At 58.8% G+C, this 24154-nt stretch overlaps 1 protein-coding gene and 2 long non-coding RNA genes across 26 annotated transcripts in view; 1 reads left to right on the top strand and 2 right to left on the bottom strand.

Annotated features, from left to right (window-relative positions):
• NRXN2 (neurexin 2) overlaps positions 1-24154 on the top strand; it is a 96852-nt gene that overhangs the window by 50042 nt on the left and 22656 nt on the right. For 9 of the 20 annotated variants that reach the window (XM_072789728.1, XM_072789733.1, XM_072789734.1 and 6 more), the window contains 7 exons: positions 1462-1581; positions 1968-2349; positions 2965-3155; positions 4801-4974; positions 5332-5451; positions 18273-18454; positions 23452-23623. In XM_072789728.1, the coding sequence (XP_072645829.1) occupies positions 1462-1581; positions 1968-2349; positions 2965-3155; positions 4801-4974; positions 5332-5451; positions 18273-18454; positions 23452-23623 (1341 nt within the window). Of the gene's footprint in view, positions 1-1454; positions 1582-1967; positions 2350-2964; positions 3156-4800; positions 4975-5331; positions 5452-10784; positions 11067-18272; positions 18455-23451; positions 23624-24154 lie in introns of those variants that run through there. The other 11 variants (XM_072789735.1, XM_072789726.1, XM_072789729.1 and 8 more) reach the window with 2 other exon arrangements.
• On the bottom strand, positions 5749-11651 carry LOC140612383 (uncharacterized). 5 transcript variants are annotated; one of them, XR_012013631.1, is made up of 4 exons: positions 11256-11651; positions 7797-7921; positions 6543-6751; positions 5749-6284 (listed from the first exon to the last, which is right to left on the bottom strand). It is a non-coding gene; the product is annotated as an uncharacterized lncRNA (long non-coding RNA). The 5 variants fall into 5 exon arrangements; XR_012013632.1 differs by having other exon boundaries at positions 7797-7883; positions 11256-11647; XR_012013630.1 differs by having other exon boundaries at positions 6543-6748; positions 11252-11645.
• LOC140612384 (uncharacterized) lies at positions 14868-16383 on the bottom strand. The gene is made up of 2 exons (XR_012013633.1): positions 15713-16383; positions 14868-15171 (listed from the first exon to the last, which is right to left on the bottom strand). It is a non-coding gene; the product is annotated as an uncharacterized lncRNA (long non-coding RNA).

Raw genomic sequence — 24154 nt, 5'->3', positions numbered from 1 at the left:
TGGGGAGGGGAGCAGGCATGAGGGCGGTGGGGGTGGGGTGGCTGTGGAGGGCAGAACCAATGAGGCTGAACCAGGAAGGGCTGGTGGAGGGCCCTGGGTCAGCACGCTCACTAGCTCTGAGAAGGCCAGGAGACCTTGTCATCTCAAGTCCCCAAGAAGGTGGGGCAAAGACTTGGTGGGGGGGACAAAGACTTGGTGGCACCCGCAGCAGGACAGCCCCCCACCCTATGGCCAGAAGCCGGAGAGGCGCTGGGAAGTTCCACTGCATCTTCAGAGGTGGCCACAAGGGGGAGGGCGAGGCCCGCAAAGAAGAAGATGAGGGTCCGGGCTTCAAAGTTCAGCCCTCCACAGCTCCTGTGTCAGGCAGGGGCTGAGTTTCTGCCATGTGGGGGTGCATTGAGAGGGGGTGCATTTAGAGGCTCTCAGCTGGGTGAGACGGAGAGCAGGTGTGGGCATTTCTGAGCATCCGGGTGTGCTGGGCTCAATGTTCTGTCTTCGGGAGAGTGTTTCTGCGTGGTGTGCCCTGATGTCATGCAAGAGAGCACTGGGAACATGGCAGACACAGGCCGAGGGGCTGTGTGTGTGTGTGTGTGTGTGTGCACGTGCACGCTCAGCGTGGTTCTGTGTGTGTTTGGTACCTGTGTGCCCATGAGTGGTGAACCCTGTCCCCGCTAGCCTGAGCACTGGGGGTCTGGGTGGTGATCTGGGAGTGCAGCACAGTTTCATATCATCCTAAAGAAAAAGATATTTTGTTCTAGACTTGGGGTCAGATAATTCTGATCTTGAATAAATGGTCATAATTGCTAAGAAACGTTCCTCTCTCTGGCCATGTTGGTTGTGCTGCGTGTGTGGTTGCACATCCAGGGGTGTGGAGTTGACCAATTGTGTACAGAGAGGTCACATGGGGACCCTCTGTAGATGGGGGAGCTGTGTGTCTATGTGAAGGTCTCACCGCCAGCAACGGAGCTGGGAGTACACAATACAAGTGGGAGCATGGTAATGCTCTGTATTTTTGAAAATTATAGGTCTATGACTATATGCTGGGAATTTCACTGCTGGCTACACACACTGACATTGAAGTTCCTTAGAAGACTTGGAAAGAAAATGTTGGTTGTAGGTATGGGTGTCTGTGTGCGAGGCCTCAGGGCACAACTCTGGAGGCACCATTCTCATCAAATTCTAATCCAATGATGCCCTTGGAAATTGCCCAGAATGGCAGCACTGAGTGTTATCTCGATTTATGACTGGGTGTGTAAAAATAGCATGAGTGTGTGTACTTGTGTGTGTGTGTGGGTGGGTGTGTGGCACAGCTGAATATGTGCCATAGGTTGAATGTGTGGACCTGGGCGCACATGTGTGTACGCGGGGGGTGGGGAGAAGACTCTGTGTGCTTGGGGGGGCCCACGGAGCCATATGCGAGTGCGTGTGAGGGCCGTGCTCACTCCCCCATTGGTGCCACAGGTAAAGGCCCTGAGACGCTCTTTGCCGGGCACAAGCTCAATGATAACGAGTGGCACACGGTGAGGGTGGTGCGGCGTGGCAAGAGCTTGCAGCTGTCTGTGGACAACGTCACCGTGGAAGGTAAGTGGTCTGAGACCAGGGAGTGGGTACATTTCTAACGATCTGTGGGTGGCCCTGTTCTTGGTGACAGCTGCCTGGGTCTCCACTCCTAGGGACCACATTCTGGCGAGCTACCGTGGTAATCTCTCCCTGAGGGTGGTATAGTATGGGGGGCCCCCCGACCATGGGGGACTGTTTGAGCTCCTTGCAGGTGGCATGGCCCCGGATGGCTGTGAGCACTAGGCCACCGAGTTGTCTGGCTCCTCCTGGGCCCTGTTGCCAGCAACCCCCCTCCCCCATCACCACTGAGGCTCTTATGTGGAGCCGAGGCTCCTGGCACCCAAGGCCCAGCCCCGGAAATGATCCCCCAGTCTGCCTGCCTCATCTCTGTCTCTGGTCCTGAGCAGGACAGATGGCAGGAGCCCACACGCGGCTGGAGTTCCACAACATTGAGACAGGCATCATGACAGAGCGGCGCTTCATCTCTGTGGTCCCCTCCAACTTCATCGGGCACCTGAGCGGGCTGGTGTTCAACGGCCAGCCCTACATGGACCAGTGCAAGGATGGCGACATCACCTACTGCGAGCTCAACGCTCGTTTTGGCCTGCGGGCCATCGTGGCCGATCCTGTCACCTTCAAGAGTCGCAGCAGCTACCTGGCTCTCGCCACGCTCCAAGCTTACGCTTCCATGCACCTATTCTTCCAGTTCAAGACCACAGCCCCCGATGGGCTTCTCCTGTTCAACTCGGGCAATGGCAATGACTTCATTGTCATCGAGCTGGTCAAGGGGTGAGGTGCTGGGCGCGGCACCACTGGCGAGGAAGGGATTCCCCTTCCTGGGCTGCCCAGAATCTGGCCCCCAGCTGCTGGCTGAGACATCCAGTCCCCTGAACCCATAGCTCAGGGCTCAAGTCCCCAGCCACCTGCCAAGATGGAAAAGCAGCACCCCCTTCCTCCACTCTGGCTACTCCCCCGTTACTGCCTCACCAGGATTTTCCCAGTTGTGTCTGTTCTTCATTCACTGTCCTGGCTCAGGCAGGTCCTCTCTGTAGGCAGAAGGCAGGGCCCCTGCCCCTATGGCCTCTCTTGTCTGAGGACCCCCTCCCAGAGCATCTCTGTCCCACCCCTGGAGGTCCCTGTTGTCCCCACGAATCTATCCCCCCACCAGCTCCCCTTCTGAGCCTGTTACAGGATCCGGCTCCTCTGTGGCCCTCCATCCCACGTTCTCCGCATGATCGGACCTCACACCAGCAACCTCTTGCCCTTGGGCTGGGTCCTTCTGCTCCTGGGTCTCCCTCTCTATCCTGTGGTACCTAGGGTCCCCGCAAGCCATAGCTCCTCTTTACTCTGCCTTCCCAGCACTGCCCCTGCCTTGACCGGTGTCTCCTCCCTACCATGGGGCAGGTACATCCACTACGTGTTTGACCTGGGGAATGGCCCATCCTTGATGAAGGGGAACTCAGACAAACCGGTCAATGACAACCAGTGGCACAACGTGGTGGTGTCCAGGGACCCAGGCAATGTGCACACTCTCAAGATCGACTCCCGCACGGTCACACAGCACTCCAATGGCGCCCGAAACCTCGATCTCAAAGGTGGGGCCTGGGGCCTGTGGAGGAGGCCTGGCCCTAACTCAGACACCTCTCGGCCTCAGCGAGCTGCCTCCCATCCCTGACCAGTGTGCTCTTTCAGTTGGGTGGTCCTCTCTCTCCCCCGCCCACAGTCTCCACCTCTTTCCCCTTCTCTGCTGTGTCCAGCCTGATGTTTTCGGTTCAGTTCTCCAGGAGGCTGCCCTCAACACGTAAAGCCTGGCCACAGGATATGCCTTGTGGGGGGAGCTTGGCGGCCTCGCTCTAGAGCTAGCAGTAGGTGGTCCAGGGCTTCTGAAGGCCTTTTGGCCCCCCAGCTTGAGCAGTCTGCCTTGGTTGAGGGTTTGAAAGGGATTGGGGAGCTTAGTGCCCTGGCAGGTGCCTCCTCCAGATGGGAAAGGAGGGAGCAGTTGATAAAGGGACGACCGAGTAGTAGTTGTGGGGTGCCTGCCTGCTGCCCTTGTCATATACACTGGGCACTGGCCAGGCTAGCTCAGGCGACTCTTGGATTCAGGCTTCCCTTGTAGGCTTTGTGTCATACCAGAGTCACGCATTCCCCTGGCCTCTTGGGTAGCCATGGAAGTAGTCCTTGCCTGCCCGCAGAATGGGTGCCTGAGAGAGCAGGGAAGAAGGAGGAGCCTCCAGGCCCAGGGCTTGGAACAGAAATGAAGATGAGGCCTGAGGCTTCTCGAGGCCACCGGGGCAACATGAGCCACCTCTTTCACAGGCTCTGAGTAGCCCTCAGCCCCTGGGGACCCCTTTGTGTCAGTGTGATTCAGACTGTCTGGGCTAGGGGAGGGTCCTCAGAGACCAGGGAATTCACCCACCCCCCCACCCCCCCCTTGGAGAGGAGAAAATGGGAGCTTCAGAGGCTAGATAGCTTGCCTTAGGTCACCAAGTGAACCAGGCTCCGAGTTGGAGCTGGAAGCCTGGTCAGGTACTGGCAGAGTGCTGCCAATCCTCCAGGCCCCCGGAAGGGGGCGATGTGTCACAGATAATCCATAGTGGCGGCAAACCCCAGGGTGGCTTGGGCTAGCTAGTCTTGTGTTGCAAGGAGCTGGTGGCCAAGACTGTCTTGCCGAAGCTTTGCTAGGGCTGGCCAAGACTTCCAGGGAGTTGGGTGCGATATGGCCAGGCAGCAGTGCCTGGGATCAGGTGTCCCTGAGGAGAACTTCCTGGAGTCACTCAGAGTCCCTAGGCCCAGCGCCGGTTGTGGGGGAGAGGGAGACAGGGTCAGAGCACTGAGCTGGCTGAGAGAGGCTTGAAGGAGCCGTGGGAACAGAGAAGCAAGGGAGTGGGAGTGGTGCAGATGGGGCCTCATGTCTCTGAAAGGCCCTGATTACAGGCCGGAACTGGAATCAGATGTGTGGGAGAGAGCATGGAGCCCGTTCTTCCAGCTGCTCCCACCCCTCCCCACCAACCCCGCCCTGGGCATCTGGGCTTCTCTTGGGGTGGGGGAGCAGACAGATGGCAAAGTGGAGAAGGAAGAAGGAAGAGGTGGGGGTGGGTCGTGGGATCTCCAAACAGAAACTGGAGTCTGGGAGGGAGGGGATGCTGCGGGCCGGGAGGATTTGTCAACCAGATGCTGGTGTCCCAGGAGGTGGGACGGGGACACCAGGGTGCCTAGGTTTTAACCTCTCTTCTTTTGCAGGGGAATTGTACATTGGTGGTCTGAGCAAGAACATGTTCAGCAACCTGCCCAAGCTGGTGGCCTCCCGGGATGGCTTTCAGGGCTGCCTGGCCTCGGTGGACCTCAATGGACGCCTCCCAGACCTCATCGCTGACGCCCTGCACCGCATCGGGCAGGTGGAGAGGGGCTGTGATGGTGAGTGTAGGGTGGAGGCGTTAGGTGTGATTCTGCAGGCTGCAGGAGGGCCAGCTGCCCAGGTGCACTGGGGCAGCCCAAGTGCCCCCATAGCTCCGGGGCAGGGCTGCAGGGGCTGAGGGGTCTCTTGCCCTTCCTATTGCCTCTTACCTCCACCTCTTATCACAGGTCAAGCCCAAACCTAGCAGTCCCTGAGGTTCCTTCCCCTTGCCTCCATTCCCTTGTCAGGTTTTGGCCCTTTTAGGCCTGGCAGGGCTGAGAGCCGGACCTCTGGCCTGGCTCTGAAGCTTTCACACCTCCTGGGGAGGGAGGGGTCTTGACTGAGTGGGGGGTGTTCCTTCCTCCTGCCTCTTCCAGGCCCCAGCACCACCTGCACCGAAGAGTCCTGTGCCAACCAGGGCGTCTGTTTGCAACAGTGGGATGGCTTCACCTGTGACTGCACCATGACTTCCTACGGAGGCCCTGTCTGCAATGACCGTGAGTGCCCGGGGAGCTTCTGGCCCAGGCCCATCTGCAGGGACCATCAGGGAGGGAGGAAGGGTCTCTGAGAGCCATTCTGCTTCCTTCTTAGCCCTTCCTGTTGAGAGCCCAAGGGGAGCTGCTGGCTGCCTGTCCACTCTTGGAGACTTTTCTGTTGGGCCTGTGCAGGATTGCTGCTGCTGAATCTTGGGGGCAATCTGTTGCCAGGTGGCCTCCCCTCCTCATTCTGAGCTGGTTGGACACCACTCCCTTCACCTATGACCAAAGGTGTCAGGCTCCATTCCTCCTGGGAGATTTTGGTGACAGTCTTACATGCTTTATTTGTAGCTCACGCATACATGCTATTGCGTGGGACAGTGGGCGGGGGCAGGTGTTCACCAGGTGTTCACCCCTTTTCCTCTGGTACCCACAGAAGCTTGCAGTGGAAGTCTCTGATTTCCTGACCTGGGTAGGCCCACTCCCAGGGGGGCAGGCTCAGGAGGTTCCCTGGAGGCCAGGCCCAGCTGGCTTCCCTAGACTCTGGCTGTGCAGGTTCCCACCCCTGTCCCGAGGGAATCTCAGCTACAGGTTGTCCCTTGGAGTCACAAGGACACTCCTTAATGTCCTTGCCTGGTTTTTCTCCTCACCTGGGCATCTGTCTGCGAACTTGCATATTATTTAAGGCCCCTCCTTAGAGACGGCAGGGTGGACAGCAGTTTCTAGTCCCTTGTGGTTGGTACCCAGCAGCTGGTTAGAGCCTGGGGCAGGGAAGCTTCTATCTGAGGGGGGCAGTGGCTGGGAGAGGGGACAGCCTTCTCAGGCATCACCTGATGATCTTCCCAGGGGTAGGCCTGTTGAGAGACCAGGGATGTGACAAGTCAGTGGCCTGGGAAAAGATACACACATACACACACACACATTATGCAGCACTGAGCTTCTTCATTTTACAAACTTGGAAACTGAGGCCCGGAGGGGTCAGTGGATTTCTGGGGGGTATTTAATAGTCCATCTAGGCTAAAAACAGGTCACGATGCCTTTGCCTCCATGCCAGGCCTTGGAGCCTTAGTCATCTGAGCCTGAGTCCTGACTTTCTTACAGGATAAACCTACCTGTTTCAGGGCTTGGGCTCTTGGGCAGATGTTGGGTTTTCTCTGGAAGTATGTCCTGTCGCCCTCAGTGTTGTCCTGGTTCTCAGGCATGGCCCAGCCTTGAGTACCTCCACATCCCCATCCTGTCTCCAGGGTTTTCTTGTCTGATCTGGTGCCCTCTGTTCCTTCTGAAGTCCCCAGCTGTGGCCAGATCAGGGACACCCTGGCTGCTGGGGAATAAAGACAGGGCTGGGCCTCTATCTCTCCAGCTCACTCTCTGTATACAGGAGATCTGGAGATGCTGGTCACTTTACTGCTTCATAGTAGCAACGCCTGCTGATTGTTTCATGTTTGGCAGCTCACAAGGCACTTTTAATTTGTTCCTCAAAAAAGGCAGGGGGATGGAGACCGACTATCCTGTTTAAATAATGAGGACACCAAAGCTGTTTCCATGCCCTAAGTCCTAGGGTGCTGGGGGCAGAGTGCAGCTAGGACCTAGGAGCTCCTGCCTCTGTTACCTCCCGCTGCTCCTTTAGTCCTGGGTGCTGGTGGTGCTAATAGTGGGCATTTCTTGCCTGGAGGGCAAGGGATCAAGGTCAAGAAATGCCACTGCCCATCATCACTACTGCACTCCCACACACTGGAGCCTTCTGGAGGCGGGCATAGTGATTGATGGGGGTTTAAGGGAGTCATGCCATCTTTTTTAGCAGGGGTGGGAAGAGAGGTGGGAACAGCTTCTCCAGGTTCCAGGCAGGTGGGAGGCAGGGATAATTGAGGCTGGGGAGCAGAGCACATCTTGGCAAGAATCATCATCCCCAAGCACTGGTCTGTGTGTCTGGTGGCCGAGCCTGAGCAGAGCCACGCAGGTAAAGACAAGGTGGGTGCAGCTTGGCAGCTGTCGGGATTCTTCCTGCTGCTTCTCCAAATACCAGCCCTGGGGGACCTTCTGAGATCTCCACCAGTGAAGGGCAGGCAGGAACCCTGGGGTTGGGGGTTCTGCCATTGCTTCCCAAACCCTAATTCCCTCTTCTCTGGGAGTCGTGCCTCCTAGTTCTCCACGCTTGGCTGTTTCGTGTTCATGCTGCCTCTCTCTGGCTGATCTCATCGAGGCCCTGGCGAGGCACAAGATCAAGCAGGAACCTGGCCAAGAGGCCTGTTCAGTTCACTCTGCCCCTGAGTGTGAAGGCTCTGAGAAGGCCGCTGGTCACGAAGAAGACAGGGAGGAGGGTTGGGGTTGTCTTGTGGGGGAGAGACTGGGATAGGGAGAGGTCTGACCTTCATTCCCTTTGTGGACTCAGTTTCTCCATCTGTGACATGGGGTGTGAAGAACCTCTGTGTCCCTTTACAGCTCTGTAGTCTGCACTGGGAAGGCAAGAGAGATCACAGGAGGGAACCCATCTCTGCCAAGAAAGAGAAAGAGAGAGAGAGAGAGAGAAAGGGAGAGGAAGGGAACTCCCTGCCATGGCGCTTGGGTTCAGGACCCAGGCACTCCCATCAGGCCTGCTATGGAGTGGGGGGGTGGGTCCTGTCTTCCAGAGCCCCCCCCCCCCCCCCCCCCCCCGCCGCAGCAGTTCTTTACCATGTCTTACCCTGTTTCTCATCCACTTGCTCTGTCCCTCTCTGCAGCTTCTATTAACTCTCACACACCTCTCTCTTTTTTTGTACCTTCTGTCTCCCCCCCTCGCTCCCCAGTGCCACCCTCTGCAACTCTCTCCACTTCCCACTCACTAATATTGATTGCCCTCTAGGCGGTTTCCCTTCCTCTTCTCTCACAGCCACCAGCTCCGCCCTCCCTCCCTCTGGGACCGTACATTTTCTGCCTGCCCGGAGCTGTGTCAGTCTCTATTCCAGAGCCAGGGGCAGCTAAGAACGGGACAGAGGGGCAGGAGGACAAGGCTTGGGTGGGGTGGAGTGGGGGTGGGGGGTGGGGGGCTTTGCAGGCTGCCCTCTCTCCTCCCTCCCAGAGCCCTGTAGCACCTTGTAGCTTTCTCTTATGAAGGGCCTGGGGCCAATGGGGGTGGGGAGGTGGTCCTGGGTGCTGACTGCATTTGAGAGTGGCCTTCAGCACTGTGCAGCTCTTGGTAACAGGTTTTGCCCCAAGATGGAATTCGGAATCAATAGGCAGGAGCGAGCCCTCTCCTGCCTAGGTGCCCCACACTCCCTCCCCTTTCTCATGTCACCTCCGCCTTCCTTTTGCCCTTCCTTTTGGCCTTTCTTCACCAACTCTCCTCCCCACCCTACTATACTGTTTCTTCGGCTCCTTCCAGTTCCATCTCCACCTCCCTTCCTATCCTTTTTCTACCCTCTGGCTCCCCCCACACATCTCTTTCCTGGTCCTAACGGAACCCAGATTGATGTGGGTGCAGAGGTCACATCCAGATGAAGGCAAGGGAGCCTCTCTGCACTTATCTCTTGGGCTATGACAGGTGCTTCCCAGAGGTCTCCAAAACTCTGCGGGCGGTGGGGGTAGGGGGGTGGGGGTGGGGGTGGGGGTGGGAGAGGGACAGATCTCAGTGAAGGGGCACCTAGAAGGGCTTTCTCAGCTGAACATAAGTGACCCAGGAAGGGTTTTGTCCTACATGGGACACTCAGTGGACCGGTGTCCTGCAAACTCCGAGGAGGGAGAGGTTGAGGCTGGGGGAGGGGCAGGGGTAGTGGAGAGAGGGAGGATTGGAGAAGTTCAGGGGTGTGCAGGGGGTAGGGGAGCACCCTTTTGGGTAGGTGGTGAGAAGACTGTGTGTGTGTGTGTGTGTGTGTGTGTGTGTGTGACGTGACTCACTCTTGGGTACCTTTGAGGCTCTGGGTCATTGTTTTTGGAGGGTGAGCTGGGGGAGGCGGCTGTGTGTATGTTGGCTGTTCATCCCCTGTGGCCAAACATGTATGTGTGCACGCTCATGTGCCTCTGCATGTTCACACCCCGTGCCCCTCCCCCGAGCTGCATGTGAGTCCGTGTGCCAGTGCCTGCGAGCACATGTGTGCATGTATGTGTCTGAGCCGACGTGTGCCTGCGCGCTCACTGGCGCCTGTGTGGGCACGTGGGTGGCTCCATACCCGTCCACATCCTAGCGTGCACGTGTGTTCCGAGGGGTGCGTGCAGAGGTGGCCGCGGCCACATCCCCGCGCGCCGGACCGAGAGCACTACCGGGGTGCGTCCAGGTGCGGGGGAAGGGAAGGTGGAGGAAGAGAGCTCGCCTCCCTCGCTCGCCTCGGTCGCGTTCAATTATTCAGCAGGGCCCCTTCTCCGGGGCGGGGGGCGGGGAGCGCGCGCGCCCGGGCGCGGGGGAGGGGCGGGGCGCGCGCCGAGGAGAGGCGAGCGCGGAGCGGGCTAGCCAGGTGCCGCGCGGCAGAGCTGCCCAGCGCCGCCCGCAGCTCGGGAGCCGCTCGGGTCCCTCCGCCCTGCACCCCCCTCCCGCGCTCCGTCTCCCCTCCCCTCTCCACTGCTCGCCTCTCCTCCCTCCCCAGCTCCCTCCCTCCCTCTCCCTTCCAGCCCTCAGCCTCTGCAGCAACACTCCGCTGCCTCCATCTCTCCGCCGGAATCTCGCAGGCTCGCGCCTCTCCTCTGCTCAGCCCCGCTCCCCTCCCCTCCCCTCCTCTCCTCTCCTCTCCTCTCCTCTCCTCTCCTCTCCTCTCCTCTCCTCTCCTCTCCTCTCCTCTCCTCTCCCCTCCCCTCCTGCCTTCATTCCCCCCTCACCCGGATTTGCTTCCCTCCTCCCTTCTCCTCCCCCCCGCGCCCCCCCCGCCCCGGCCGCTCCCTCCTTTCCCGGGCCTCCGTCGGGCGGCAGCGGCATCGGCGGCGCGGCCGGCCCTGGTCTCCGTCGGTCTCCCGCGTCTCCCCTCCGGGCCCCCTCCTCCCCCGCTCGGTTTTTCCGCAGGATTTCCCCCCGCTCTGCCGTCCCTGCCTGGCCCCCGCGCCCGCGCCTCCCCTGCCTCTCCGCCCGGCACCATGCCCCCTCCCCCGGGCGCTCCCCCGGGTTTCTGACGGCCCCCTGCGCCGCTGCGACCCCGCCGAGATGCGGGCGGACCCTTAGCTCCTTGGGATGGACCCAGGCGTCCTGGATCTTGGCGTTGCCGCTGCGCGGACCTCGGATTCCCCGGCGGGATCCGGTTGATTTCGTTGGCTCCGGACCGAGGCTTGGGCTCTTGGTTTTCCTTCTCTTCGCCCCCTACCCCCCTCCCGGGGCTCGGAGCCGGAGGGGGGCTTCGCGGGGCCGCGCCGCCCCGCGTCCCCGCCCCCGGCCATGGGGCTGTGAGGCGGCCGCCCCCGGGCCGACATGCCCCCCGGGGGGAGCGGGCAGGGGGGGTGCCCGCGCCGCCCCCCCGCCCTGGCCGGGCCCCTGACGCCGCCGCCGCCACCTCTGCTGCCGCCGCCGCCGCCGCCGCCGCCGCCGTTGCTCCTGCTGCTGCTGCTGCTGCTGGGGGCGGCCGAGGGGGCCCGGGTCTCCTCCAGCCTCAGCACCACCCACCACGTCCACCACTTCCACAGCAAGCACGGCACCGTGCCCATCGCCATCAACCGCATGCCCTTCCTCACCCGCGGCGGGCACGGTAAGTGGCGCTGCCGCGGCCGGCCGGCCCCCCTGCGCCCCCCTGCGCCCCCCTGCGCCCCCCTTCCCGGGCCTCCCGTGCGCGCGGCCCCGGCCCCGGCCCCGGCCCCGGCCCCGCGGGCCGCACCCGGCTTGTGCGCGCCCGGCCCGGCCCGGCCCCTCGGCTTTGCGGCCGCGCTCCCTCACCTACCATCTCCTGCTCGCATCTTCTCAGCCCCACCCTGCTTCTCCCGCAGCCCCTTCCTTCATCGTCCTCGGCAACCTGCCTCCATCACTCATTTCTTGCCTCTCCTTCACCTCCTTCTCCCCATCTCCGGGTTGTCATCACCTTCCTGTTTCCGCTCCCATCACCTCCCCATTCCGTCCTGTCATCCTCTGTCCAGCTCCCCCCTGCCCCGTGCCTCTCACTCACCTTCCTCATCTCCTTCATCTCTGCCACCTTACCTCCACCTCTGCCTCTCCCTACCTTCCCGGCTGGTCTAGCATCTCTGTGCCTCCCACCCCTGCAGGGGTGCTCCCCTCCATCCCTTCTGTCCCCGCTGCCTGACATGTCCCATCTCTTCCTCTTTCACCTCTGGCCCTCCAGCAACCTTCCCTTCTTCCTGCTCCTGTCTTGCCATCACCTCCCAAACAGGCAGCTCCCTCCACCGTCCCAGCCCTCTCCCAGCCTCCTTTCTCCTTTGCATGCCCCTTAATCTCTGCCGGGCCTTCAACTCTGACCCCCAGCATCTCTCACCCCTGCAGCCCTATTGCTTGGAGCTTCCAAGCCCCCATCCCGGGCTCCCCATCACCTTCCAACTCAGGCTTCCTGTAATCTCCCAGCCCAACCTCCTCACCACCCCTCATCCCAATCTCTCCCTCACCTTCGTCCCAATCTCCCTGTCACCAAATCACTTGTGGTGTCAGTCCTCTAGCATTTTCCACTTACTGTCACCTCTTGTCTCAGCCCCTCATAACCTTCCACCTCAAAACCTCCTTCACCTTCCCTCTCAGACCACATCGTCTTCCATTTCCAACCTTCTATCACTTCTTGTTTCAGCCCCGGTATCACCTCCCATCTCAGCCCCCTCATCACTTCATAGCTTCAGCCCCGAGGTTCTCTGCGTCATATTTCTACCTGTGTACCTGCCACCTGCCATCTCTGTACCCCTGGGTCTCTGTGGCCCATCACTTCCTGTCAGTGCACCCCACAACTTCTAGTCTGTGCCATCTCCATCATCTCCGTGTCCAGCCGTCTTCCCATTTCACCTCATTTCCGTGCCAGACCCCCTCACTTCCCATCTCAGGCCCTCCTTCATTTCACATTCTCAGACCTCCTGTCACCTCCCATCCCAGAGGCCCATCACCCCCTGTTTTAGCCCACTCATCACTTCCCTTCCCTGTGCCTTGCCATCCCTGTCCATAGGGGACCCCCACCACCTCCATCTCTGTACCTCTCTCACCTTCCGCTTTGTCTCCTCCATCACCTCCCATCTTTGTACCTCGTTTGCCTCCCAGATCTGTCCCTGCCATCACTGCCTGTCTTGACTCCCATGGTGTCCCGGCATCTCCAAGCTTCCATCATCACCTTTTATCTTGACTCTTACTGTGTTGTCACCAGCTCTCATGCTGGACCCTCATCACCTCGCATTTCTGTGCCTTCCATCACTTCCCATTCCTGCCCGTCCATCACCTCTTTTTTTTTTTTTTTTAACTCCACTTTTGTCCCTCCCTCACCTTCCATGCCTATATCTTCCTCATTTCCCAGCCATGCTCCTCAGGGCCTACTGTGTCTGCGCTCACCTCTGCCTCTCCTGTGCTGCTCTGCTTCTGTCCATCCTTGCTTTCCAACCTTTGCCCCCATGTCCCTTCCAGTCTTCTCAGCCCCTTTCTATGCTCCCCTGTTCTCCTACTTCATCTTTAGCTCATTTTCCATGCCTGTGTGCTGTCTTCCTCCACTTCCCAAGAGTGGCCCCTTCCCAGCATCCTCTCCATTGCTTTCTTCTCTCTTCCCCAGCAGAGGGTCCCTGCATTCACCTCCGTCCTGTCCCTGAAGGGGTCTCGCTCTTCCTCCACTTTCCAAGCCCATACCTTCTTGAGCGCTCTCGATTCCCTTTTTCTTTACATGAGCTCTCTGGCCCTTTGTGCCTTCATCTCTCCTCTTCAATGCCCCCTTAAGCTCCCTAGAGGCCCAATGTTGCTCCTAAAAGGGCCCACATAGGACACAGGCCTTCTGGGCACTGAGGCAAGGGACAGAGAGGTGAGATAAAGAAGGGGAAGTGGGGATATTGGGGGAAAGTGTGCGGGGGGGGGGGGGGGGGAGGGGGTAGAGGGCCAGAGGTGAAAGAGGAAGGGACCCAGAGAGGAGCTGGCCCAGGGCTGGTGAGCAGATTGGAAGGAGGGGCCTTCCTCAGAGCTGAGTGGCACAGGGAGGCTCAGTGAAGGAGCTAAAGAGCTGGGAGACCAGGAGAGAAAATGGAGGAGAGAGCATGGGGGGAAGTATGTGTGTATGGAATGTTGATGTTGGGGTTGCCTCCGAGATGGCCACCCCTTTGCTGTGCAGCGGAGAAGAACAGCCCCAAGAGGGCTCATGGCTGCCCAGTGGCACATGGCAGCAGTCGGGGATCAGGAGGGCCCTGTAGGACAGTGATGGAAGGTGGTGGGAGCCTGAAGAAAGGAGCTGGGCAGGGTCAGGCAAGTGAGTGGATGGAGGAGGGTCAAAGGACAGGTAGAAGAGGAGGGAGGAGGCCATCTGTTCTGGCTGACCCCCTCCCACCTCTGCTTACCTAATCACGAGGACAGAGGTGAAAGGATGGGCTTCTCTTGGGACCCCATGCTTGGCTAGAGGAAGAGGCCAGCTTTGGAGAGTTTTCTAGGCCAGGGGAGATCCTTCCCTGCCCCAACATCTCCCTAGCATCCCCCATTGAGAGGGAGCATCTCCTGTAATCGCTTCTTCACTTCCCTTCCCCTGGCTTCTCCCTCTATTTCTCTTTGCCTTCCTTCCCTTCTTCTCTTCTCTTCTTTCTTCCATTTGCCTTCCATCCCCAACCCCTCCTGTTACATAATATCCCTACAGACCTGCCAGACACCCATTGACACCCTTGCACCGGATGTCAGTCTGGTCATGGGGGACCAGTACACCTGAGTCCTAAAAATGCCCCAAGGGGGTGCCACTCTCCTGGTCGTTGACCCCGATTCCCATTCTAGAGCCTCAGCCCCCGACCTTCATTTGTGCTACTCCCTGAAGCCAGGGTGGTGGGATCAACTCTAGCCTCAGTTCTGAGTCAGTAGCTTCTAGGGGTTCTGGATTTATCACTCCAGCTTGCTTAGAAAGGGACTAGCATTGATTCCGATTCTGAAAATGGGCGTGTTAACTTGGCCTTCTGACTGGATGATTTATGGCCAAGAATGGGCATAAGAATCAAGAGGATATTGTTCTGGGATTCTAGATCAAGAGAGCTGAGCCCAAGGATATGGACCTGTGGAGATCCCCCTGGGTTATGGAGGTCTGTATACAAAGAGCCGGTATGGGCTGTGGGCACCCAGGACCATGGCTTTTCTGAATTGTACAGGACATTTTATCCTCTCATGATTCTAGACCTACCAGAAGGGTTTTGTCATGGCTTCTGGTGCCGCAGGGAGACAGGCAGAGGGTCTGCATATGTAGTTTCAACCACAGGGGCATCACTGCATGTGTTTTTTTTTTTTTTTTTTTTACATAGAATGAGTTTATTGTTTGGGTCTGGGTTAGCTAACCATATTAATGGTTGGTTGTTTTTTTTTTTTTTTCTAGAATGCAAGTGTGTGGGAACTGTATGGAAGATTCTTGATCATTTAGTGTTTTATTGGATCAACGAATTTCTGGGTCCAGAAGGCCCAGACCATGTTGGGTGTGGACAGAAGGTGCCATTCCTGGGCCGTTGGTGGTCGGCACCTGGGCAGGTGGCATCTTGTGTGCAGCCAGAGGCTCTCTTGCCTTGGGCTTCAGGGTTGTGTGCTGTCCCCCCCTCCCCCATTGTGCACAAAGTGGTTCGCTAGCTACATGGGGAGGTCAAAGACGGTGGGTCTGGGCCATCCTGGAGTAACATTCTGAGCCTTGGCTTAGGTCCCTTCTCCAGAGCCCTTTCCTGGAAAGGAAAGTGTGGCTCCTTGTCTCTGCGCCCCAGGGAGTCTTGTGGCCAGGGGCGGAGAGGACAGGTTGCTGGGGGTGGGGTGGTGGTTGTTGGGAGTTACGTCTGGGGGTGGGGGGTCCGGCCTGGTAGCCCCCCGGAGGGACCTGACAGAGCCCCGCCCCCCTCCCCCTCCCCCTGCCCACCCCCCTCCCCTCACCAGGCTGCAGCGCCTCCCTGGCGGGAGAAATGTGTCCCCAGGGTAATTACTGCTGCCCCAGTCCAATAAGCCATTCAGCCCCTGTGGTCCAAGACGCATCTCCCCACCCGATTCCCCCACAGTGTAATAAATGCCCTTAGGCTTTCACAGGCCCACCCCGTGTCATAAACCGCCTGCAGTGTTAGAACAGCAGGGTAATAAACCCCGGGGGAGGCCTGGTGGAGCAGGGCCTGGGCAGGGCCGGGGGCGGGGGCGGGGGCGGGGACGTGTGGCCGTGCTGTCCTGCTCCGAGCCAGCCCCTGCCCTCGCTGCTGGCCAAGGCCGTCTTTGTGCGCTCACCGCCATGTTTGCCGGCTGCCTCGTGTCTCCTCTCGGAGGGAGCCTCCCCGCGCTGGGTCTCTGTGTGGCCGGGTGTGTTGTCACCTGTGTGTGGCTGTGGGGTCTCCTGTGGGGCCTGCGGCCCGGGTGCCGGTGGGGCCTCTGATCCTGGAGGCCTCACTGTCCTGTGGGGTATGGGGCTGGCCTGCTGCTCAGGCCTGCTCTGGGCTCAGGCAGGTTCTCTCCAAGGTGAAGAGCTGCCTGGGTTTCTCGGGTGGGGAAGTGAGGAGAAATAGCCTCCTTTCCCTTTGACCTGGGAAGTTTGGGAGCAGGACCCATAGAAATGGGGTTCGATGGGTCTGAGGGACCAAGAAACCCAGTAAGCCCCCTCCTCCGTCTGACTGGGGGAGGGGGCTGGAGCATGTGGGGTGAAGAGGCAGCAGCCTCTGGACAGGGAGGCAGGGAAGGGGGCTGTGTGGAAGAAGGTCAGCAGTCTCAGTTCCCCTGGCCCTCCCCACCCCCCAAATTTGGACTTGCAGCTTGTGAGTAGAGGGGGAAGGGAGGACCCTGGGTATTATGGTTGCCATGGAAACAGCCGGTTTTCCAGAGTGCTGCAGTGTTGGGAGTGGAGAGGCTGTAGGGGCTGAGGCCTACTCTGCTCCTGGCCGGCAGGCCCTGCCCCTTTCAGACAAGTGACCTGCCTGGGGTGGGGGTGTGGCTCACTGTGTACCCTGCCTCCAGCCAGCTCTCCACCCTAATCTAGGGGCCCCATCCTGAGGGTTCTGCCCTCACCACGGGGCCTCCAGGGCCCCAAAGTATAAAGGATTTTTCGTCTGAGGGGGCGGGGCCAAGCTCCTCCTGTCTGCTGAGGGTGCTTCCCATTGACAGCAGTATTGAGATGTCAGTAGACATCAAGGTGGTTCTTTCTGGCCTGCTCTGCCCTGCCCTGGGCACTGGGGTCATCTCCCCTCTCTGGCTAGATCTGGGGAGATGGAGGGTGTGGATGACAAGTGCCTTGGAGAACAGCTCTTGTTCCCCCCAGCCCCGAACCCCTGCTGGCCTCATGGCCTCTCTGGGACCTGGGCAACAGTCTTCCCTTTTCTCCTTCAGGGCCTAGGAGCTTCCTGGGGTAGAGCCCACTGATTGTCCCAACTGCACCAGGGCTCCTAGTCCCTGGGGTGAGAGACCCCAGGGTGCTTGAGGTGCCCAGCCCTATTGTTACCAGCTGGGCTGCCATCTTGACGGAGCAAGATGCTTCGGGCCTCAGGCCCTCCTGGAGCCTGGCTTCCCTGACCCAGAGCTTTCCATCCTACCCCTGAGTTCTCCTACTCCTTCCCAGCCTACCTCAGGCTTTTGCACTCAGCCCCCCACCTGACTTTCTCTCTGGATAAATCCTCCCCTGAACTCCTCTCCCCCAAGAAGCGCTTTGAGAGGAGTTGTTTGTGGCAAATTATTTAATTAAGTATTTTATGAATCTCATCTCCTCCATTTATGTTCTAAAGAATGGAAGATTGTTCTCTTCCTTCTCTGAAGGCCCCAGATTACTAGTCCTCTAGGCCTCCCAGACAATGAATGTTTCCTTCCCGGAAACTGGGTGACTGGCCCCTCACCCCCCACACCTGCCATTGTCTGCCCCTACCCACCCCCCTGCAGCCCAGTCACCGCAGGAGGGAACCTGGCGACTAATGGGGTTTATTTTGGGGCTGAGATCGTTAGGGACCTCACACCCGCCCCCGGCTGCCGGATGGAGGAGCCTGAGAGGGGGAGGGAGGCTGGAGTGGGGGAGGGCAGGGAGAGGGAGCCTTCATCCCTGGCTCTGAGTTCTCCCACTTTCTCTCACCTACACCCCCCTCTGTCCATCTGTCTCTCTGCCTCCTTCCTCCTCTGGCTGTCAAGTCTCTGTTCCGTACCCACCCCGCCCCCTGCCCCAGCCCCAATATCTCTCTCTTCTTTGCTGGGTAAGGCTCCAGGCAACCCCTCTCTGGGGACCTAGGCAGCCCCTTAATTGGGAGTGGAAACAAGGAGTCCTGGCCACACTGGGACCAGGATTTCCAGGGGCTTGGGAGTGGGTGGGGGTAGGTGGTGGAAGGGTGCCAGCCTGTGGGCTATGAGTCAGAGCTGAACACAGCCCCTGCGCCTCTCGCCATTGCCTGGGGCTCCTTGGCTTTGGTGCCTGCTCAGCTTGGGCTCATAGGAGCACATACCTCAAATCTGTCACCTCTGCCAGCCCTGGGAGAAGTTGAGCTGGGCGGGCCCGGGCCCCCTGGGTCCTGCCTGCCCTCCGTCCACTTCCCGGTCCCCTTGCAGCCTCTCCCTGGGCTCTCTCTCTGTGTCACTCTCTCTATTGCCTCTCTGTTTTGCTGTAATTAAAGCTAGAATTCTTGATGAGGCAGCTACATCTGTCTGTGCGCGTGCACGGGCTCTCAGCCGGGCACCCGCCTGCCAACTGTTCCTGAGGACTGCAGGGCCTGGTGGCTGCTGTAGGTATCACAGCCGAAGCCTGGTGGCCCTGTGCAGCCCTGAGGACCTGCTAACTTCACTCACCTGAAGTCATATCTCCCTTTCTCTTTTCTCTTTGCAGCCGGGACCACATACATCTTTGGGAAGGGGGGAGCACTCATCACCTACACGTGGCCCCCCAATGACCGGCCCAGTACGAGGATGGACCGCCTGGCCGTGGGCTTCAGCACGCACCAGCGGAGTGCTGTGCTGGTGCGGGTGGACAGTGCCTCCGGCCTCGGAGACTACTTGCAACTGCACATCGTAAGGATCCTGGGTCCTGGCCCCTGCCCCTCCTCCCCGCCCTCTAGTCTTCCTACCCTAGATCTACTCAGTCCCCTCATTGCCATGGAATCAGCACCTCATATCTTCTCTCATGTTTCCCCCAATTCCTGGAGGGCCCTCTGAGACCCTCTCCCTTCCTGTTGTCCATTCTCAGAGCCACTCTAGCTGATTTGAAGCTCCCCACTTCCTGACTCCATCTCCAGGTCATCTCCTGACCTTCCTGAACAGAGGGCTACTTGAGACTTCTAGGCCATTCTCCTGCAGCCCATGAAACATCCCCACATTGCAACTGCCCTGGGCTGCTGCCTGCCCACTGCTAGACCTATGGCAGCCCGCTGTGGCCTGCACCGATTCTTGCCCTGCTTCATATGCCCCTGCCCCAGAGCAGTCCATGCTTGCTTCTGCACCTTGCCTGTAGATCCTGCTGCTGCCTGTGCTCTGCCCTTAACCTCTGTTCCCATGACCTTTGCCCTCCCAGCAGCCCCTTTACCCTACCTCCCCTCTACCTTCCCTGGCCATGCTCACTCCTCTCTGACCTCTTGGCCCAGCCGTACATCCCCACCCTGGCCTCCTGTCCCACTTGGCCATACCTTTTTTTGCCCAGCTCCCCTCCTCAACCTCTGCTTCTTTCCAGTGCCTCCCTCTGGGCCTCCTACCAAACCTGCCCCGATCTGCCCTACCCACCCTACTGCCCTACACACCATATCCCCTGTCCGCTCTACCTGCCATATCCACCGTTCTTGCCATACATTTCATACCCTCCTAGCCGCCATACCCCCTACCCACCCTACCTGCCATACCCACTATTCTTGCAATACACCTCTGCCCTCCATATCCCCCTCCCCACCATTACACACCATACCCCTCTGCCCGCCATACCCCCTTACCCACCATACACCTTACACACCCTACCTGCCATACTGACCATTCTTGGCACACCCCTCTACTCAGTCCCCTCATTGCTATGGAATCAGCACTTCACATCTCTCATACCCGCCATACCCCCTTTCCATCATACCATGCCCTAACCACACCCCCCACCTGCCATACTCACAGCTCCTCTCCGTTTTCATCCTAACTCTGTCTTCAGGCAGCCCCTTTTCTTCCTTGACCCCTTCCCCATTTCTAGTCCTACCCCACAGCCTTCCCAATAGCCTCTGGCCTTGGTCTGTTTCATTTCTGCACTTAGCCTCTCCCCTGCCCCATCCCCATGGCCTTAACCCCTGGGCCTCTGACCTCAATCTCATATCCACCTGTAAGTCCCCTTTCCTTTCGCTGCCCGCATCCTGCATGCTGACCCTGGCCAAGGACCCCTGAGCTGTGGGTTCGAGTAGGGCAACCAGGCTCTATGTGCTAGAAAGGTCTGGGTGGGGGGTCCTGGGCTTTAAGGGGACCTTGGAAGTATGTTTGTGTTCTGGTCCCTCCTCATCTGATTGGACTGTGGCTACTGGCCCCTCCTTGCACATTAACTTTCCGGGGTACCCTGCACATCCCTCCCCCAACACCAGGGAGCAAAGGAAGGAGGTGTGAGATGTCCTGTGGGCTGAGTGGAGCTGGAGTGGGAGCAGCAGCCGCTGGGTGCTGGATGGGGGAGGCCAGGCAGAGAAGCATGTAGGGAAGGGGTGAGGAGGGATGAGTAGAGCCTGGGGAGAATGCCTGGAAGGTTTGTGCCAGTGTGAGCAAGATAGTGTCCCCGGCTGGATGTGAGAGACCACGGCCATGGACAGCACACTCGACTGTGTGAGACATGTGGGGCCAGGTGCATACTGACGGTGTTGGGAGTGACAGGGGACCTTGGGGGACCATGGGGGACAGGCTCTCGGCCTCTGATCACATGTGTTGCTCCATGTTTGCCCTTCCCAGGGGAGTGTGGTACTTGCTGTTACTCCAGTCTCCTGACCCTGTGGCAGGTGTGGCTGTGTCTCCATGGCCTTCTCTGCGAGTTAAGGCTGTGTTCTCTCTCTAGACAGTCATGAGGAGCCAGGTGTGGCTTCGGAGCTGCTGGCCTGGGTTTGAGTCTCAGCTCTGCCACTTCCTTGCTCTGTCCTCGTGCAGCCACGCTGTGAGCCTCAGTGTCCCCTTTTGAGGCCCGATAATAGGATGGCAAGAGGACAAAGGGAGTCTCTGAGGTTTCAAGGACACTGTGTGTGTAAAGCCTCGGGACACGGCCCAGCCGACAGGAAGCACCCAGTGTCAGCCTACACCCTGATCATCTGTGATTCCAGCCAGACGTGTCCATCTGCCTATGTTCTGGAACTGCCTCTTTGACCAGTCCTGTGTGTCTTTGTGCCTGCAGGGTTAGGGGACAGGGTTTCCGAGCACTGAAGAGACAGCGTGGGGGCTCAGGGTGCAGGGAGAAAGGACCCACAGTCCTCACCTGGCACAGGCTTGTGGAGGAATGTGGCCTGGTGCCTGGTGTTGCTGAGGGCTGGGGTGGGGTGCCTGACCTTGATGGGGAGCCTGGTGAGGGTGGGGACCCTGGGGGGAGTGTGGGAGCCACAGGAGAGGCCAGCTGTGAGGGAAGAGTAGGGCCCAGCCAGGCTGAAGCCCCTGGGGGGCAGCCCCCAAGCCCCTCCTCTCCTGGTGACACACCAGCTCCCACCGCCGCGTCATTAGCAGCTCTCAGAGAGTGGGGAGGCGGCAGCAAAATAAGAGAAAAGCAATTTGACGTTTCTAATAAAGCGTCGCTCCACTTTGCCAAATTAATTTTGACTCCCATAATTATTTGCTGTAGGAGCGGCCGCGTTCTCCCCACCGCCGCCTAATGAGGTAATTGGGGAATTAGGAATTAATGACTTTAACAGAAGTGACAACTGACTTCACGTTGGGAGCAGCTCTGGGAACTGCCTCTCCCCCGGAGCGTATGGCTCTGAGCTCAGCTGCCTCCTAGGAAACCCAGGGGTCCTGCCTTCCAGTCACCCTGGCCAGCCCTCTGGCACCCCAGGTCCCAGGCAGCCTCTACTCCTTGACCACCATCACCGCCTGGCCCAAGCCTCATCGGTTGAAACCCTCAGAGGTGTCTAAGGGACTGATGCTATTCTGGGGTGATGTTATTGCTAATAATAGTACTGAGGAGCTTCAGCTCTTTTCCTCATGTGTGTGGGGAGCACGTGATCATCCCGTCTCCCTGGGATGTTGTCAGTCTGTGGGTGGTGGGTGTGTGGGGCTTGCGAGTACTCTTTGTTAGGCGAGCCCAGCCTCAGTTTCCCTGAGGAGAGATGCTGCATTGTGTGTATATGACTCCGTGTGTGTGTGTGTGTGTGTGTGTGTGTGTGTGTGTGGCCTTCCCAGGTTCTAGGAAGGGGAGAACTGGATCCAGAAGTGAGGAAGGGAGTGGGCCTGGATCTCCAAGTGAGCCACAGCTGCCCACCTTGTGCCCAGCTCTTTGCAAAACCCTATCCCCCACCCCATCTGTGAGCCCCCCATCCCCATCCTCAGTGGCAGGTTCTTGGCTCTGCTGGATGCAGGAGTTGTTAGTGGAATGGGCCCTAATGCCCAGGCTGGACTGGGGTAGTCTTTCAGGAAGACCCCAGGAGTGTGTGTGTGTATGCTCTAGGGATCTGGGTCCCATAACTGTGTGATTCAGGGGGCCTAAGGGAGCCTGTGTGGGTGTCTGTCCTGTGTGGAGGAGGGGCATAGAGGGCTAGGGGGCTCAGTCCAGGAGTGCTGCCAGGAAGTGCAGGGGAATGGAATAGGGGCCCAGGTTTAGGGCCTCCTGGGCCTTCCCCTGGCTTCTTTTGATGTCTTTGGCCCCTCAGATAGATTGGCCTCAGTAGCTGCTCAGATTATCCCCCGGCAATCTCCCCAGACTAGTGGGCAAGGGAGAGAGAACACTGGCTTTGGAGTCAGGCCAACTGGGGTTCAAATCAGGGGTTCCTTTCCTGTGATGTGGATTTAGGGATGTTACTCAACCTCCCTTAGCTTCAGTTTTCTCCTTAGTGAATTGGGGATTCCATAAGTTTCCTGAGAGGGTTGCTGTGGGGATGAAGAGAACATATGTGTATAGTACCCTCTGAGGCCTGGCACATTTTAGGGGTTCAGTAAAGCACTCCCTCTTATGCTGGTGCCGTCAACAGAACTCTTCTGGGGCTGGATCCTCGGTGGCCTCTGGAGGGTTCCCCAGGCCCTGCCCATCCAGAGCCTGTGACCCCAGGTCCCAGAGGTTGCTGAGACTGACTCTTGGCTCCCTTCTTCCAGGCCTGGGTCTCTGACTTTCCTCTCCTGTCCCTCAGCTCCCAGCCCATCCTCTACCCTGACACCCACACACTCACGTTTCCTTAGTAAGTCTACTGTGATTTGTCTCCCTGATCTCTTTCCATACTCATCACTCCCAAAATATAGTCCAGACTCCCGCCTTCACTCCTATGACTTCACATTCAGGCCTGACCAACATGGGGCCTATGAGCTGCCAGGAGAGGCATGTTGCTACCTTCGTCCAAGAGCCCCGGGGACCTGCTCAGTGCTGAGCATGCAGGGAAGGGGAGTCTTGAGGCTGGGAGTGGTGGGGCGTGGTGAGGCCAGACTTTCCTCAGGTGCTAGGCTGGCTTCCATGGGCTTCTCTGTTGGTTGTGCCCTAGAGAGGTCTCTAATGGCCCCCAGCTTGATCCTGGCCTCCTTGTCCGGTCCTGGGCTCAGTGGCCCTTGCACAGAATGGGTGCCCTGTAAACATTTGTGAATACTCTGAACGAACCAAAAGGCAAAAGGCACGTGTGCTTAGCGGAGATGCTCCCTCCAGGCTCTGCACCCCACCGAGGTCCCGACCTCTGAGTCTCAGGTCACTCTCTTGCCTGCATGTGGGGGGAGGCAAGCTTGCCCACCTCTCTGGGCAGGTAAGAGGGTCAGCAAATGCAGGACTGGGAGATGTGCGTTGTAAAGCTGTGAAGTGCCACAGATCTGGGGCGGTGGTGGTCACAGGTGGAGTTCTAGAGTGAATGGTTATTGCCTCCTAGTCGCTGACCTCTCCTCCTTGTCCCCAGGACCAGGGCACCGTGGGGGTGATCTTTAACGTGGGCACGGACGACATTACCATCGATGAGCCCAACGCCATCGTGAGCGACGGCAAATACCACGTGGTGCGTTTCACTCGAAGTGGCGGTAACGCCACCCTGCAGGTGGACAGCTGGCCGGTCAATGAGCGGTACCCGGCAGGTAGGCGGAGCCGGCGCGCAGAGGAGGCGCTGTGGGCGGGGCGAACAGGGAAGCCTCTGATAGGATCACTGGTTGCCGGGGGCGGGGCTAAGCCTCGGAGAGGCCACGTGAGAGGCGAGGCTAGTGGCGACCAGGACTGGGGTATGGCTAAAGAGAAACCTCGGGATTTGTGAGCAGGGCTGGACCTCGGTGTTGGGAGCCTGTCGGCTAGGAGGGAGAGGGCAGAGCTGAGCTGGGAAGGCCGCAAGGCCAGGCCCCAGGTAGGGGTGGGGGAGAAGAGTAGGGGAAGAAGGGTAGAAGTAGGGAGAGTCTGACACTATTGAGGAAAGGATGGGTTTAGAATTGAAGGACAGGCAAAAATGGGAAGGCAGATGCAGAAACCAAAGAGAGAAGATCCATAAGTAACCCAAGATCTATCTTGGCAAGGAGGCAGGCCTGATCCCAAGGACAGGACCAAAGAATGAACCAAGGTCTTTACAAAGAGCAAGTCAAAGATCCATTATCAGGAGTTCTAGATAAAGGAAGAAAAGT

Source organism: Canis lupus, chromosome 21 (genome assembly GCF_048164855.1).
Source record: "Canis lupus baileyi chromosome 21, mCanLup2.hap1, whole genome shotgun sequence".
NCBI lineage: Eukaryota > Metazoa > Chordata > Mammalia > Carnivora > Canidae > Canis > Canis lupus.
The sequence above is the reverse complement of the archived record's forward strand: the minus strand, read 5'-3'. Positions and strand labels throughout refer to the sequence as shown.